At 44.4% G+C, this 18039-nt stretch overlaps 1 protein-coding gene across 1 annotated transcript; it reads left to right on the top strand.

Annotated features, from left to right (window-relative positions):
* The first annotated feature begins 8753 nt into the window (after window positions 1-8753).
* On the top strand, window positions 8754-17643 carry HAS2 (hyaluronan synthase 2). The gene is made up of 3 exons (XM_010295124.1): window positions 8754-9382; window positions 13930-14031; window positions 16126-17643. Exons 1-3 carry the CDS (start codon window positions 8756-8758, stop codon window positions 17053-17055), a joined length of 1659 nt encoding a protein of 552 aa, XP_010293426.1. The 5' UTR covers window positions 8754-8755; the 3' UTR covers window positions 17056-17643.
* Window positions 17644-18039: the final 396 nt, after the last annotated feature.

Genomic DNA, 18039 nt, shown 5'->3' with positions numbered 1-18039 from the left:
CGCCTGCCCGGTGCTCGGCCCTCGGGGTCTCCTTCCCCCGGGCGCCCCGTGGGGGGCCTTGCGTGGGCCTCGGTCCCCCGTGGCCCCTCCCTGCACCTCTTCGAGTGACTCGACCGCGACCCAGCTCTGAAGAGCCGTGACCCCCCTCGCCTTGCCGGCCCCACAGCAGTGCCGCAACGAGCGCTGGAAGGGACCTTAGGAGAGAAGTCACCCCTTTCCCTGCGCCCGGAGACGACCCCGGTATAGCGCGCCGCTCCCACTGGGCCTCGTCCAGCCCGCTCTTGGGGGTCCGCGGTGACCCCACACCTCCCAGGGCGCAGCCGCTCTCCACGTTAGCACGCTGCTTCGTAGCCTCCTTCTTTATGGATCATGTTTCTGTAGGCGCACTGGCGTTTTTTTCTCCAGCACGCATTGCATCTAACGTGGACGCCTTGGGCCTTGCCTAAGAGAAAGTGTAGGTCACTTCATTTGGGGGTGCTGGCAGCGAACTGTTCTCTTTGCCCAAAAAGCTGCTCAAAGTCCAGCCCCCGCCAAGGTTAGAGGAGCTTTGTCACTGGTGTCAATAAAGCCAGGATTTTATTTCATGCTAGTAAATCTTTCTTATCCTACATGCAAGCGCAGAAGAACCTGGGGGAAGGTTTTCCCAGCAGGAAGGGCAGCTCTACTGGATTCAGTGGAATTTCCCGTGCTAGATCACTAGCAGCAAACTCAGCGGTTCATACTTATGGCATGGAAGCAAATTTACTTCACTTTGTTACTGTTCAAGATTAGTGTATAAAGCAGCAAATTACTCCTCCATTCAGTGTAGTGAGACCTAAGTCAAACAAGATATGACCTGTGTTTTATAAACAAATTAACTAGATAATAAGCTCTGAAGACCAAATAAATATTTGTTTGCTGGAGTAAAGCATGGCCCAGTCAGTTTTGTGCCAAAAGCATTCATGGACTTCATCACCAGCAACCAGAAAATATTTCTAAACTAGATTTTTGTTTAACCGCAATCCAAAAAGTCTGAATACAAATACAATTTACGTCTTGATTTATTTCTTAAGGCATTTGTTTGGGGGGTCAGGAGTTGGCCTTCTTTTGGTTAATTTAACAACTATTGTATCACTGTCTATGTTAGGGACAAATCCAACCAGCAGCTGTAGAATTCATTCCACATTGGTTACTCAAACCTGTAAGAGACTAAATTTGGGTGGTTTAGTGGGAACCATACATTGAGCAGACAGAAGATTCTTGATTTGCTGATCAAAGTCTGTGAATGCACATACAGTTTGCCATCATTACTAATCCTGTTCTTTATTTTAAACATAACCCCAGAGTTAATTTTAGTCTTATGTGAACCCTTTCCAGAAGATCAATGGCATGACAAAATCTGGAAGTGATAAATAACCAAAAGCACCAGATATGGTAACTCCGCTGTAGTAAAGATGTACAGATGTAACATAACTTTTCAGTTTCCTCTCTGCAGGCTGTAAAATAGAAAAGGGAGTCTGGACAGCTATTTTATGCTTGTAATTAATGTGTACCTGGAATCATTTGTACTTCAAAGATAAGTGATTTATTTTGCCGCCAAAATAAGGCTAATAACGAATCTAAATACTGGCCAAGAAATTGTAAGGCTCAGACACAATTTGTGTATACACACAGACTGTATGTGTATAAGGCCACATACAGTATGTGTCAGCCTGCGTGCACGCACACACACACGCACTCCGACACGCTCCTGCCATTCAAGCAGCTGCTCTGTTGAAGCCAACGCTATTATTCTCACAAGTAAGGAGGGGTTTTTTTTAAGGCTTATAAAAGATGATACTCTTCCTTTAGTTGTGTGCAAAACAGCCCTCGGTAGCTGTATGCGCATACATCCACATGTGTCAGCTCACTGATCTCAGGCGTCCTGCTGAGTAAGAGTTGCATGTTCATTACAGACAAACCCCTACTGACTCTACCTTCAGGTGGATATAGGCAAGGAAAATAGGAAGTGATCTGTTGTTTTTTGCTGGATTTTTTGAGGAAAAGCAGTTATAGGGAACCACGGGGGTCCCATATCACACCAGAAAGAGTACCATTACATCAGTAATTACCAAATATCAGTAACCTGAGCCTTCTGAACAGGTTTGTAGACCTCCAAGAACCTCTTGCGTGATCATCATTCACATTTTACAGGTGAGGAGGCTGAGGCAGAGAGAGGTGAATTCACTTACCTAAGGTCACCCAGCAAGTGAATGGCAACACTAGGAACAAAATCCAAATTGTCTGGGTCCTGGACCGTTCTCAGATTCCCTAGTGTAAGAAATGCAGTGGTTAAGCAATGACCCATATGACAACTTCCGTAAGGGAGATCAATCTCCATAATAAATTTGTCAAATGTATGCATACTTTTTTATCATGAGTATCCCAGAAATAGCAGCTTCACAGAGATTTTTTTTTTTATGCCTGCACTATAGAACTGCAAGATAAATTATCCACTGATTTCCCTCTTCAGCAAAACACTTAAGTGCACACTTATCTTTAATGACATACTTACATGCTTTGCTGAATCCAAAGCCTCAGCTTTAAGGTTCAGAGGGCCATGACTAGCAGACATTCAAGAATACAGCTTCTATGCAGGCATGTAGAAATGAGACATTTTCAAAGGTTTTTCAGTGCTCAGCACTTCTGGTTGCAACAAAGGTTTGCAGGCAAGTCTGATGTGCAGATGTTGTATGTGGGGTTGGTTTGTATTAGCATTTTAGTTTGACTCAGGAGTGTGCTATTGAAGCCAATGCTACAGTTGCCCCCCGCCCCCAGCCAAATTGCTTTGGTTTGTATTGCAAAGCTATCACTGGGCACACAGACTGGATTCCTCTTGAATGAAACTAATTGCAAGACGGACCCCTGGAGCACACTTTTCAGACACTGATGGGTTTTCAGTCCATGCAGTCTGACTAAACTTAGTTCAGAGTAAAATATAAGAAGAGTGGAAGTTAGGCCTTCAGCACTAGGTGTTCTATTCCACAGGTCTCTTCCTCTAGGTTTGGACTATTTGCCAATGTGGCCAAAGCCCTAGATGTCTAGAGAGGCACAGCTCTGTTGAACTGTTGGAGGTTGGACTTGATGATCTTAAAGGTCTTTTCCGAGCTTAATAATTTTGTGATTCTGTGAGGTGAAGAGGATAAAATCAACACACTTGTGACTGAACTTTTGCTGTTGTCTCCTGGACAAATATTGACTTTTGCAGTGTAAGTTTTTTTTAACATGTGTTCAGATGTTTGGAATAAGTGCTAATTTTTTCACAGAATCACAGAATCACTAGGTTGGAAAGGATCTTCAAGATCATCAAGTCCAACCATTAATCCAGCACCACCATGTTCCCTAAACCATGTCCTGAAGCGCCACATCCACTCATTTTTTGAACACTTCCAGAGATGGCGACTCCACCACCTCCCTGGGCAGCCTGTTCCAATGCCTGACCACCCTCTCAGTGAAGAAAGTTTTCCTAATATCCAATCTAAACCTCCCCTGGCGCAACTTGAGGCCATTTCCCCTTGTCCTATCACTGGTTACTTGGGAGAAGAGGCCAACACCCTCATCGCCACAACCTCCTTTCAGGTAGTTGTAGAGAGCGATAAGGTCTCCCCTCAGCCTCCTCTTCTCCAGACTGAACAACCCCAGTTCCCTCAGCCGCTCCTCATAAGACTTGTGCTCCAGACCCCTCACCAGCTTCGTTGCCCTTCTCTGGACACTCTCCAGCATCTCAATGTCCTTCTTGTAGTGAAGGGCCCAAAACTGAACACAGGATTTGAGGTGTGGCCTCACCAGTGCCGAGTACAGGGGCACAATCACTGCCCTACTCCTGCTGGCCACATACGGCCTTCCAGATTGCATGTTTTATGTATGAACTTCCTGTGTCTCCCCCTCTTGCTTTTTAATCTTCTGTGGAAAAGCTAGCCAGTAGTACTACATGGCAATATGTTTGAGTGTTATACATGAGAGATGACTTCTGAAACAGATGATGTAGTGAGCTGCAGCCCATGTACTGCAAACAAACCTAACTTCAGTTTGACCTCCCATCAGTCACTGGTTCCATGTCCTGTATGAGCAGATGCAGGGGACCACCTGATTCCTTCCGTAGTCCTCAGAGCAGCTACACGACAGCTGGCACAGAATAAGAGAACAGACTGCAGGCAATATTGATGTGTTCAGACACCAATACACATAGGTTTTCTCCATACGTACTTGCCCCTATTCTGTTTATTACTCTTTTGATGTATTAGTAATTTTTGATTTATTTTTGATGTATTAGTAACAAATTAAGCTTTTAACTTTGCAAAGGGATGAACTGTCTCCAGGTCCTGTTACAGGGATGCATAAAAGCATTATTCTATTCTGTTACAGAAAGGACTGTAATCTCTAGTGTGAGAGTTAACAACTACATGTACAATGTAGGTCAAGTCTTTGCTTAACCTGAAATTTTTTATGAAAACAATGTTAGAAAACTACAACTTTTAGTTATGCCGATTGTTAACAGTAATGTAGAGTAAGTTCTCCTTCATCCCAAGTGTGACCAAAAAAGATACTCTTCGTGTGGCTTTATCAGGATGCCAAAAGAGACACGATGCCAAACAGTTTGCGAAGTGAACTTTCATCTCAAGTACATGCAAGGGTTCATTTCTTGGCCATGCTTTTCCATGGGAGCCTCAAAAAAGAGGAAAATGTTGCCTCCTCCCCTACGGTCGCTTCAAAGCACATATATACTTGGGACTCCTTGGTGAATCAAAATGCGTCACTGAATCAGCAACAGCCTACATAGCTTTGGGATTTAGTATATGGCTTTCATATTTCATTTCTACTTGGCAGGCTGGTTAGCACCGACCGGCTCCACCAATGGAAACAAATAGCTGCAAGAACATGACAAGAAATTGTGCAATAGCACATCGTGAAGCCTCTCTAACACACATTCATCTTGTGCATACAAACCTTGACCCTGTTTGCTGGAGGCTGTGCAAAGCTTATACTGGTTTTGGTGAAGGTGCCCATAAAGAATTTAGGTGCCCATACTGCAGAATAGCATTAGCAGTCCTGTCTCAGGCTTCCTGTGCAGTACGTCGGGGACACCGACACCTCCAAAGAGAGTCAGACACAGCCAGTGTCCTGGGTAGGGCACGCTTTAATATACAGATGTCTGCAGCTGCTTATTTAACACTTAAATCTTCGTTCTTATTGCCCCCTGGACATGTCCTTCAGGGCTGATGCAAAGCAATGGACCCTCTGACTTCTTTCAGTGCTAAATAGCTTTCACTCTTAAAATAATAATACAGAACGAACACTGCAGGTACTATCTTCATCCTTCTGCTGTACAGAACTGGTGAAAAAACTGCCCAGAAAGTGCAAGATCCAGGTTTGACTCCAGAGATAATGAATGAGATAACCCATTGACTTACCTTCTCACCAGGTGAGGAGCCATAACCCTCTCCTCACTCTAGCACCCGTTCCCATGTAACAGCAGTTCCATGTGTGTACAAAAATCACCCGCAATTGTTTTTGGAGATCCAGGAATATGGACTGGCTGCATGTCTTCCATGTGTTGAGGACCTCATCTCTAGCCTAGCTGATGTTTTTTTTTTTTTTAACTGCTTCAATGCTTATTTCCCAGGACAAACTTGCTGGGTTAAATCCCTCAAGAAACTGAAGGTCCTTTAGGCTGAGACATAAGCAAAACTCTTAAGCTGCGCAGATCGTACGAGGTGTGTATGGTACCTGCCACTGATTTATCAGCTGTTGAATAGGGCTGTAGTGACGACAACTTTGAATATCAGTGATTACATTTTGCTGAAAGGGTATTGCTAGCACTTAGAGTGCTTATCAATCAGGTAACTGAAAAATAATTGTGGCTTTGAAAGTTAATGTGGGTGCTTGTCCTTCACCTAGTATTTGACACATCTTGACTCAACGTGGCACTGTTAAAACCCAGTTTCAGAAAAACTGTGCGCTGTTTCTCTGAAAATATTTCATTTTAGTGTGCGACAAGCTCAGGAAACTTCAGGAATGGATTTCAACTGATATCTTACTGTGTTAGGCCAGGCCAGATACTCGTAACAGCACTGTCTGACCTTAAAGTCTCTGATGCAGCTATTCCCTACCCTCGGTGCTATTATTTGACTCAGCAGTTCATTTTTGGTCCCAGAATTCTACAAGCATCATTTCCTTTTAACTTCTTGGCTCAATTGTTGGAGAAGGGTGGAGAGTTTTTGGCTTCTTTACCGTTGTTTGGGCATGTCCAAGTTGATAAAGATCAGTTCTGCTGGGCAAGTTATCAATAGCTCACGTGCTAAATTTTGAGAATATTGAGCAACTTTTTCCAGACTTACCCTGAGATTCAGTCACTTGAAAGACTATACATAAAATCCTCAATTGCGCATACAAAGGGGAAAGTTTCTTTGATGAAAGCCAGGAATTTAGATCAAAACACAGTTTATTTTCCCAAGGTTGACAGTGAAAGGATAGAAGAAAAAAAAAAAATCTGTTTTATTAAGACCAGAAATCCATTTCTTGATCTTAAAAGACTGGGGTTTTTTTTGCGAGGGAGGGAAGCTGTGCTGTAATGACAAGATCAGAGAATTAATTTCTTTTTTTTTCCTTTTATGCGGAAACACTTCATAGGCAGAGAAATAGCAAATTAATATAAAAGAAGCCTAGTACAGTATTATAGTCAGTCAAATGTAAATGCTCCAGATCTTAATCTAAATCCTGTGAGCTCTAACCATACAAGTGGTCCATTGATTTCAGTCATATAAGTCTTAATGTAAGCAGACTTTAGTCCGTCCTCACTAATAGGAATTTTCTATTTCTGGCATGAGAAGAGAAGTCGTGGACCCCAAACAGAAAAGCAGAGTACAACTGCACCGTTAAGGAAACGTTTACCTTGATGTTTGTGACCTTCTGCGTGCTTGAGGGATTAATAAACACACAGGCTATTTGACTTCAAGGTAATCTAGAGGGGATCCATTACTTAATCAGTTTTCTAAAGCGAGTCTGTTTTGGGCACTGAGTTTTAATTCGCCTGCAGTGGTGGTAAGCGTCAGCTATCTTTTATTAGGCTCCTCTATGACTCCCGTTGTGAAAGACTTTCAGACAGGCCAGAGCAGGGATGGTCCCTTTTGCTGGTGGGTGATTACAGCACCTGTTGGAGCCCAGCTGTAAGTATTCAAGGAAGTCCCAGAGATAGGGTCCGATTTCTTTAACAATGTCTCCAAATATACATTTAAGAGGCTTCCTCCTGTCTTGACATTTAAGACCCTAAATAGCCAGTGGAAAAAAGCATAGTCTTTGTAACTTCAGACTTCATGCTTGCCTGGTTTATTTTTATTTTGTAAGTGATTCTGTGTTGACTTTTTTTTCCCCAAGCTTGTAACTTTTCAGACAGAAATATAATTGGTGGCAGCTATGCTGCTGCAGCTTGGTAGTGTTTTTTCAAGAAAGAGTTAAAGATATATGTGATGTAAGGAAGCGCTGTTCCAACTTCAGCTTTGGCCAACAGATGGTGAAACAAACATGATCAGCAGACGAGTAAGATGATAGCAGCAGGGAAAATATGAATAAGAGTAAGAAAACACAAATATTAAGTCCATTAGTCTGAGAGGACACAATTCAGCAAAATATTTGAGCATGAGTTTCAGATTCATTGACTTGCAACGCGCTTGCTGGGTTAGCCTTAAACAGACATCCGTTTTACGTCCTTAACGTCAAACGCATCAAGTGACATAAAAGATTGTTATTAACCTTTCTGTAATTCTGGGAAAGCTGTTGCATGGCATGGTTAATGTGATTGTCAACAAAAAGCAGTTAGGTAGCAATATATTCTGCCTGCGTTGTTTGTCTCAAGAATACCAGAGCACCCTTCATGCCAGCCAGCTCCTCCACAGCCCAAAGCTTAGGTTAGAAGCTTTAGGTTTCACAGTCAGGTAACCTAAATACGCACAAGTTATCAGAATCAACTGGAGTTCATCTAATGAAGCTTTGAGTCCCGGGTGGAGTCTTGGCTCTGTTAAATTAATGCGTACTTTAGCAACAAACTTAATCTCAGTCAAGTTTTAGCCCTATACACACATGCTCACATGTGCATATATCTATGTACACAAATGTATGAATAATACATTTTTGCAAGGGTATTGAGAAGACCTTTTAAAGCAGATGTCTGATTATATAAATATAAATATAGTCAGGCATCTGTTTAAAAGATTATACATACATTCAGACATCTGTTTTAAGAACGTCTTTCCAATATTTTTGCAAACATAACTAAGCGACAGAAGTGATTCAGGGCGGGATGCAGTCATGACACGGATGGGGGATGAGGAGGGGCTGCCCAGACGTTCAGCTGTTCTGCTCGCCTGTGACCGTATGAAGTGAGTGGTGACCCAAAAGCCCCTTCTCCACCCCCCCAGTGTAATATGACAGAGCGTCTCATTCAGCAAGCCTAGGCTGCCAAAATAAGATCCTGACACAGACAGCACCTTCTGTGAGGACATTACAAATAGTAAAAAACATCCTTGGTACATTAAGGTGTGTTTAAATCTTACTTTACATGGAAGAAGTACTGCAAAGACATGTTAAGTCGAGCAAGGATGTGCAGCAAGTCAGCGACACAGCCAGAAGCACAGGGTGTATCTGTTGATGCTGAGCTCTATGTTGTAGCCAGACACACCTCTTATGAGGTCTTATATCAGCAAGTGGTGGCTCTGCTAACAGTTTCCGTGCTTCTTTGCAGATGTATTGTGAGAGGTTTATATGTATCCTGAGAATACTTGGAACCACACTCTTCGGGGTGTCCCTCCTGCTGGGAATCACCGCTGCTTACATTGTGGGCTACCAGTTCATTCAAACAGACAATTACTACTTCTCCTTTGGACTCTATGGTGCTATCCTGGCATCACATCTCATCATCCAAAGCCTGTTTGCCTTCCTAGAGCACAGGAAAATGAAGCGGTCGCTAGAGACTCCAATCAAGCTGAACAAAACAGTTGCCCTTTGTATTGCTGCCTATCAAGAGGATCCTGACTACTTAAGAAAATGTTTACTTTCTGTGAAAAGATTGACCTACCCTGGAATTAAAGTTGTTATGGTCATTGACGGGAACTCGGAAGATGACGTTTACATGATGGACATTTTTACTGAAATCATGGGTAGGGACAAATCTGCCACTTATATCTGGAGTAATAACTTCCATGACAAAGGTCCGGGTGAGACGGAGGAGTCTCACAGAGAAAGCATGCAACACGTATCTCAGCTGGTCCTGTCCAACAAAAGTGTTTGCATCATGCAGAAATGGGGTGGAAAAAGAGAAGTAATGTACACAGCATTCAAAGCACTGGGGAGAAGCGTGGATTATGTACAGGTAGGTATTAGAGCACCAGGTCAGTGCCAATTCAAACACACTTTGAAAGAAAGCAGCTTTTGTATATTTTGTGCAGCATGTTAGAGGCCATCCTAGTCCCTGATGAACACAGTGCTCCTTTCAGCCTGTTTGGAAACAGCTTGACCGTTAAAAGCGTATTTTGCTACCTTTTAAAATAGTCAGCCTATCTGTGAATATGTTAAATCTGTGCACCAGCTACTGGAGAAATCTGAAATCCTTCCTCAGACTTCAGTACTGCTCCCTCATCCAAACGGTTTTGCTTCAGACAAAGCCAGTGACCTCCTGAAGACCCTTTTGCTGCTTCTGTAGATCAAAATCTCGGTAAGGTTTTATTTTGTGGGATTGTTAGCAACCCCATATGCAAGCAGGCAGACAGGTATTTAGTGGCACTAGGGAATCCCTCAGAGCGGTGGTGGAGTCCGTAAATATATGGGGGTATTTTAAAGGCTTCGAAGGCTGTGCGGAGCATTCAAAAAAGGGTCAATGTGCAGCCTTGAAAGAAAGATTTCTTCAGCTAAAGCCTGAAGGAGCTTTTGCTTCATCACTTACAGCTGCATTACCTCACTCACCGCGACTTGGCCTTTAAAGCCCTTATGACACTATTCACTTAAAAATGAATTAGGCTGGGTCCTCTCTCCCTGTTTCCAAAGCAGCAGAGACACATTTCTTTCCAGCTGCCTTGGATCCCGTGAAAGATTTTCTATGTTTTTGCCTTGCACATGGAAGCACTCCTCATTCCTGCAAACAACCCTGCTGACTGCAGGAAGAGGAAGAGGTTGTGCGTGGAGGACGCCGGGTGGGATCAGGGTCTCTGGCTGGACACTGAGGATCGTTCCTTATCAACCAAGGCCCCCAAGGCTCATTTGACTAATCCCACTGAATATGAGATGATTTTCCTAATTAACTGCCCTTAACCCTTCCCACCTTCTCCCAGTCTGAGAGCACCCAGCGGTCTCCTCCGGTGGAGCAGCAGCTCCGGGCGAGGTGCTCCCTGCCGGCTCAGGGCCGCTGTGCGTTGCTGGGGTCCGCGCCCAGCCTCGTGCTGGTGTGCCTGTGCGTGCTCCGCGCGGCGCAGCGTCCGCGGGAGCAGCGTCCAAGGGCCGCGGGGAGGCTGCGGGTAGCTGGGGGGAGAGCAGCGAGTCCTCCCCACACAGGAGGAGCCGAAACTGCAGAGTGCTGGGCACCGCTCTGTTATTGGAGCTGGGAGTGTGAGGCAAAGATTAAAACCCCATCCCCTAGCACTTCCAAAATTGAAACTGATTTATTCTCTGGAAACAATGGGCTTAAGCTCTCCATTGTCTGCACTTTGGTTCTGTGCTATGAGGGACGATGGTGGGATGAAAATGCTGCTTTTCTTTATTAGCATGGTTTTATAATCACTTCACACAGAAGTATCAGATTGCAGTGAGAGAAAGCAGAGAGAAAACAAGAGGCATCGCAACTTTCCTCCCTCAATCCAGCTCTTGCATTTGTTCAGGGAACCTGGAAAAAGTGTTTCTATTCAACAATCATAGCATAAGCTGAGAAAATGGAAGAGATATTTCTGGCCTTTCAGTCAATTAACACTCTTGACCTGGCTCGGAAGTCCTGATGAATGTGTCAGGGACTGTAATGCTGCTGTAAGCTGCCACCAAAGGCTGCAGTAATGACTGATGCCACAGTCACATCTACAGTCACATCTATATTAGAAATGCAGCAGCTTGGTGACCCTGGCTACTACACAGTCATTATGCACTGCAGCTAAAATGTGGCTCCATTTTATGAATGAATGAAGGTTGAGATTTTCCAAACGGTTCTTTGGGGATAAGCAAAATAAATTACTTTGAACACACCTGCCATTTTAAGGGCTGAGCAATCTGCACCAGTGATCAAGCACTTAAAAATGTGGACCAGTCAGCACCATTGCTCACCCCTGAAACTGTGAGCCTTCTAGTTCTTAAAAGACACCTCAGGGTTATTTATGGGCAGGCAATCATAAGCAGTCAGACCAATGCAGACAATGAGCTGTTGTTCATCAGTGGTGTCTCATTAAATACCTGGAACTGCCGTGAATGCTTATTCCCATCCTGGAGGACGTTAGGAGGGTGCAAGCAGTCAGGTAGAGGGGTTAAACTGGCAGGTATCATCAGTGCAGAGCTCGTCAGGGCAGCCCGGGTGCAATTCATCTTGACTTGTTGGAGGTACCTGCATTGACAGTCCAGCACAGCCTGAACTTCTCAGAGCAGCTCAGATGAACCACCACCGGTTCTAACGACTATCTGAACAGCTCGCTTAAGGTTGACTGTCCCTTTCATACAACTCTGTGACCCAAGGCAGTAATTTCTAGGTCACTCAGCCCTTATGTGAAGAGATGACAAATTGGCTCTTGGGCTGTGCAGGGCCACCCCTGGCTGGGCAGACCTTGGTGTATTTTATTTGGGTTCCTAAATGTCTGCCTTTCTCCGGGTGTGTCCTCTTTTCACCTGCAAAAACCTCATCCAGATGCAAAATGATGGCTTGTCACGTTTGCCCCAGAAACCCAGACATGTCCACTGTGCTGACATGCCCAGGACACATGGTGGTAATCTGTAAATAAATCCAGTGTTTTTAGGATTCCTCATCCCATATTAGTGGTGTTGCCCATGGGCAGGTCTTTCTGTTACAGATAAATGCATATGATGGGGTGGGGGCTGCTCAGTTGTACCAACTGACAGGCACCAGAGAGAAAAAAGAGGGGCTGGGGAAGGTGCTGATCCCAGCCCACCACTCACGTTCGCAAGAAATGGGTTGAGTATGACTGCCCGAGCCTTGCATACTCGGCAAACTACAGATTCCCTGTGCAAAAAACACTCAGCAACAGGTCTGTCCAGGAAGCCTCAGACAGAAATGTAGACATCCTTTCCCCTCTTCAGCAGAATTGTTTTGCTCCCTTTCTATCACCAAGTGGTCTCACTGATGACAGCTTTCGACCAAAGCTGGAGGCACACCTTGGCCAGGTTGCAAAGGTGCTCCTCAGGATGAGTCTTTTGAGGAGAGGAGCTGGATGCATCAAGGTAGCAGGAGCGGGAGTTGCTTCTGGCTGTATTTTCCTCATGGAAGTATGAGAGCTTTCATCAGCTTTCTCCTCTCAGCCCCCTCCAAGTGAGTGTGTAGGGGAGCATGTTGGCAAACTCAGCTGCATCCCAAGCTATGCAGCCCAACTGTCCCGGGTAACCTCCTTGCTTCAGTCTGGTCCATGGCAGAGCCCCAAAATGCTCTACTCCCCCTTCACACACCAGACATGAAGGTTTCCGCTACCTTGGAGCAAAGGGGCTGAGGCTGAATTGAAAGGTTGGATGAAAGGACACCAAAATTGGGATACCTGATATGAAGCCTCACCAGAATCTGACTTAATAGATCATTCAGGTGGAGCTGCCAACTTTTGCCCTTACTGTCCCCATCTGAAATCACAAGAATGCAACGTAGGGATAAACTGGAAGCAGTATGAGAGTTTGTAGGGCAGGATCCAGCCAGACAAAGGGGTGTTCCTGGGACAGCCCCCTCTGCTCCAGTTTCTGGGCACCTGCAAATTGAGTTTACACACGATGGGGGCACTGCTTTCAGGAGCAGCTGCAGCAAGGAGACACCCGCTTGTTTTAAACAGGTTGCAGCCTGTGTCATTCGCCTCCGAGCGAACGAAAGCAATGCCAGCTGCCGCGCAGACCGGCCAGCCTGTCTGAGCCTTCCTCCTACTCTCCGGGGGAAAACCAATTCCTAATGTACACAGTGTTTAGTTGACTAGGAGTGTTTGTGTGGCTGAAACGCCTTGTGTGTGTCATCTATTTCTGCCCTGGTCTCGTGGAGTACCGCACTTTGGGACTCTCCTTCTGGCCTTACATATTTTTTATAAGAATGCCAGAGGAAAATAGCAGATAATTTTGATATATCAGATGTCAAATCCCTGCGCTACTAATAACACACCATGCATGTAAAATTAAAAATTAGCTTGTTCAGGAATCCAAAATATATATCTTACATGAATTGCTAAAGCCTTCTGTGAGTGAAAGGACTGTTAGGTTTCTCCCCAGGCTCCTAGCTGACTTTTTCTTTTCTATAACAAGTGTCTGGAACTTAACTCCTCGCTCCTTCCCTCATACGGCAGTGGGAAACATTTGGCCAGGGTGCTCCAACCGTGCAGCCGATGCAGGGAAACCCTATGTCAGGGCTCAGCAGGGATCTGCCACACACCCACAAACATCGTCTGGCTCTGCAGTGCCCCATCTCTGAGAGCATATCTCGTGCAACGAAGCCAGCCCAGTGTGCCAGTAAAACAAATAAAGCTGATACAGGAGAGAGGATTGTTTGTGGTCACAGCACTAACAGCACCACTCCTTGCGGCCTGATACAAATGGCCTTTAGCAGAAGTATCAGTGCAGGCTCCAAAGTGAGATTTAATTGCAATCAGGAGAATATGTGTATAGAGTTACTACAATCACTTGCATGATTGTTATTTTCTTCTCTAGTGTACTCCTTAACCCATTTTTGTTCTTGTTTTGTCTTACTTGTAGGTCTGTGATTCAGATACCATGCTTGATCCAGCCTCATCAGTGGAGATGGTAAAAGTTTTAGAAGAAGATCCAATGGTTGGAGGGGTTGGAGGTGATGTGCAGGTGAGTACAACGATTTTCAGATTAACAGAGGGGTTTCAGCAACTCTTGGCACTGCAACAGATTCCCCTGACTGGAATAGCTTTGAATATACTGTGATACTACTATAGAGGCTCTTAGGAGACCTCTAACCTTTCTGTCTGTTGAACAGAAACCCTTATTCTGAGGTATGAACACTGTACGGTTTTAGCATCCATAAAAAGCAAACAAATATCCTCCCCCACATATGTGAAAAGTGTGCACTGGCAAGACTGTTGTAGCCTCTGACTCTCTGGGTATAACTGCTTGCTCAGGGCACCAAAGAAAAGCTGTAGGGCAGCAGGGATTGAGAACAGGTCTCCCTAAGCCAAATCCAACACCCCAAGCACTTCAATTATGTTACTACTGGCAGCCAAGATTGTTAGGAATGAAAGCCTTTTTGAAATGCAGTGCACTATGCAGTCTGTGTATTGTTGGGTTTCCTCTGCATCTCTGTCAGGCAGGACAATGGAAAGCCCCCAAGTCAGCCCAGCTCCACTTTTGTCAGGATTTCCAGCATTGCCGAGTTTGGCTGACAACTACAGCAAAAGGCCGTTCATTCCTTTTGATACAATCGCTTCTGCTGCAATTTATAAAGAAAAATGCATATGAATATTTCAGTTGGCCTTGGGATCAGTTCCCTGTACTCAGCTGGGCTTTTATGTGAGAGACGGAGAAAGGGCCATGTATATGGGCAAGCACTTACTAACCAACGCCCCAGTAGTCAAAAATATTTCAGGCATGTGGCTCTTAACTCCAGAAGTTAAGATTCCCACAGAAGCCTGGATATGCTTGTGGCTCTGGGCTGACCACAAACCAGGCATCACACTTACTCTGCACATGTGAGACACCAGGCACGTGTGAGTACAACTGGAAGGAGACATTATGGGCTCAGCTGTGAAGGTTCATAAGTATCTGCAGAGAGAGAGAAGGACATGTGCCCTCTGTGAAGAAAGGTGGCAGAATGAAGGCTCTGGGCTTTTTTTTCCTAGTTCACTTTCCAGCATACAGCAAATACATTTGATCTAGGCTTGAGCCTATCCCTGAACACTGCTGCTTTTAAAATGTTCGGGAATTAAGTTGAAACAGATACAAGTTGGGCCCTTGGCCTTCAAACCTGACAGAAATTAGGACCATTGGAGCAAAACTAGAAGAAAGCAGAATACTGCTTTCTAGTCGTAGGCAGCCACAGGTTCCCCTGAAAATCCCCACATTGAGAAGATACCGGTGCAGAGCGGGCACAGCCACCCTGCTACACACTTTCTTGCCACACTCACCAGCACAAGGTGTGTGCTGAGAACATGGATGTGGAGCCATGGACTTGGGTATCTGCATGTGCTCATGCCTCCATTGAGTGTTCAGACCTTTAGACTATGCCTTTGTTGTATTTTAAGTGTAGACTTGAGCTTCAGGTGAGCTTTGGGGCATAAGAAGAGAAAGACTGAGACCTTTATGCAGGCCAAATCATGACTCTACTGGAGTATCACAGTATGTCTTGGGGTAACATAACATGGCTGGTACTGCAGGGACAAATCAGAACAGGTTGTTCTTCAGAGGGCCTGATGTCAGATACGGGGACATAGTCCAGGGTCAAAACCTCTAGTGCAAGCCCTGTGATACCAAAGATGTAGGCCAAAGACCTGGAATAGCCTTAGAAGGGCCAGAAGAAGTCCTCTGCATCCCAAAGATGTGGTTGGGGGCAGAAAGAAGCAGGAGGCCACATCTGGGACTCCACCATGTCTTTTGGGAGAGGCTGAGACCAGCAGTCCCTTAACTGGGGCTGAAAGGAAAGGAAGAATGAGCCAGAAAATAAGTTTCTTGGTGGGGAAGAGGAAAGGTTGTGAGGAAAAAGAGAATATTTTGGTGCAACAGACTCTTGAAGGCTCATCTCACCCTTCCTGTGAATGTCCTGGACTGTACAGGTAACTCCTGGATTTGTCCTGTGTTGGACATAGGAGCGGGGTTCCCCCTATGTTTCGGCTAATGGTGCTCTAGTCTCTGCAAATTCCTTATTGGTCCAATGTACGTATTTTCTTCCTCAAGAGCTCATCTAAAATGAAAACTTTTTGTGTTTTGCAGATTTTGAACAAATACGACTCCTGGATATCCTTTCTGAGCAGCGTGAGATACTGGATGGCATTTAACATAGAAAGAGCCTGTCAGTCCTATTTCGGCTGTGTACAGTGCATCAGTGGACCTCTGGGAATGTACAGAAACTCTTTACTCCATGAATTTGTAGAAGATTGGTACAATCAAGAATTTATGGGCTCCCAGTGCAGCTTCGGAGATGACAGGCATCTAACTAACAGAGTGCTAAGTCTGGGCTATGCAACAAAATACACAGCTAGGTCCAAGTGCCTTACCGAAACACCAATAGAGTATCTCAGGTGGCTGAATCAGCAGACCCGCTGGAGTAAATCGTACTTTAGAGAGTGGCTTTATAATGCGATGTGGTTCCACAAGCACCATTTGTGGATGACCTATGAAGCTGTAATCACTGGATTCTTTCCTTTCTTCCTTATCGCCACAGTCATTCAGCTCTTCTACAGGGGAAAAATCTGGAACATCCTCCTCTTCTTGTTGACAGTTCAGTTAGTGGGCCTGATAAAGTCTTCCTTTGCCAGCTTCCTTAGGGGCAACATTGTCATGGTTTTCATGTCACTCTACTCAGTGTTGTACATGTCAAGTTTGCTGCCAGCAAAGATGTTTGCAATTGCCACGATAAACAAAGCAGGGTGGGGCACGTCAGGAAGAAAAACCATTGTAGTTAATTTTATAGGACTCATTCCAGTCTCCATTTGGTTTACAATCCTCCTAGGTGGCGTAATTTTCACTATCTACAAGGAATCAAAAAAGCCATTTTCTGAGTCAAAACAGACAGTTCTCATCATTGGCACAATACTCTATGCATGTTACTGGGTTATGCTTTTGACTTTGTACTTGGTTCTTATCACCAAATGTGGCAGGCGGAAGAAAGAGCAACACTATGACATGGTGCTAGATGTATGATGTTCCTGTGGGAAGATACCCAGAGAGTTGTAAAGCAACCCAACAACCTTGTAGTATCTGTGGCATCAGACGAATGTTGCCAAGGGAAATGGATCTTTGCTGCTGGGAATAGGACATTTATATTCCTCTGGGTTCATTTTCGTCCTGCCAAAGTAAGAAAAAAAAAAAACAATAACAAATGATTTTTTTTTATTTCCAAGGGGGAGGAAACGCAAACCACACAGTTTCGACCTGTTCGCAAGAAAATGGGAGAACTTCTATGTTTATGCACTTTTTTATTGTGCATACGCCTGACAGTGTTACATTCTATATACCTCACTGGTCATGCTTATGTGTGTGGACAGGAAGGAAAGGAGTTTGGAGAATCAAGAAAAGGATCTTACAACCCCTTGCAACCTAATTTATGAACTTCTCTTTTTTATAGTTCTGTTTATAGGAAGGGTCTTTTGTGTTAGGCTGCCAAATGTAATGCCAAAGGTAAATTTTAAAAGGCCATTGGCTGAGCTGTATTTTTATATTATTGTATTATTTGTGTGTGTATTTTAAGCCAACTTTTTTTTAAATCACATATTTTATATTTTACTATCTGCCAAAAAAAGCTGCCTCCCCAACATGTTGTTCTTCAGCCTTTTTAAATACATTTGGGAAAAAAAAATACTTCCTCCCCCAAAATTTGTGCTGAATTGATATTGTTCACAACAGAAAGAATAAAAAGTCTCTCTGCATTTTTGCAGCTGATGAATGGTTATTTCTGTGAGAAAGCATTTTAAATGTGCTCTTTGAAGACATTTATTAGGAAAGGCCCAACATTGTCATTTTTTGAATACAAGCATATTTGTGCGTAAAAAAGGCCAAAGGGGTAGATATGTGCAATTTGGGGTTTTGTTTTGGATCACATTGTAAAAGGGAAATTTGCTTCTCTGCTGAGAGCATAATATCCCTGTCATGCACAATAGCCATAAGGCAAGGCAGGCCTCAATGCCA

The sequence above is a fragment of the Phaethon lepturus genome, unplaced genomic scaffold, assembly GCF_000687285.1.
Source record: "Phaethon lepturus isolate BGI_N335 unplaced genomic scaffold, ASM68728v1 scaffold2039, whole genome shotgun sequence".
Taxonomy (NCBI): domain Eukaryota; kingdom Metazoa; phylum Chordata; class Aves; order Phaethontiformes; family Phaethontidae; genus Phaethon; species Phaethon lepturus.
The sequence above is the reverse complement of the archived record's forward strand: the minus strand, read 5'-3'. Positions and strand labels throughout refer to the sequence as shown.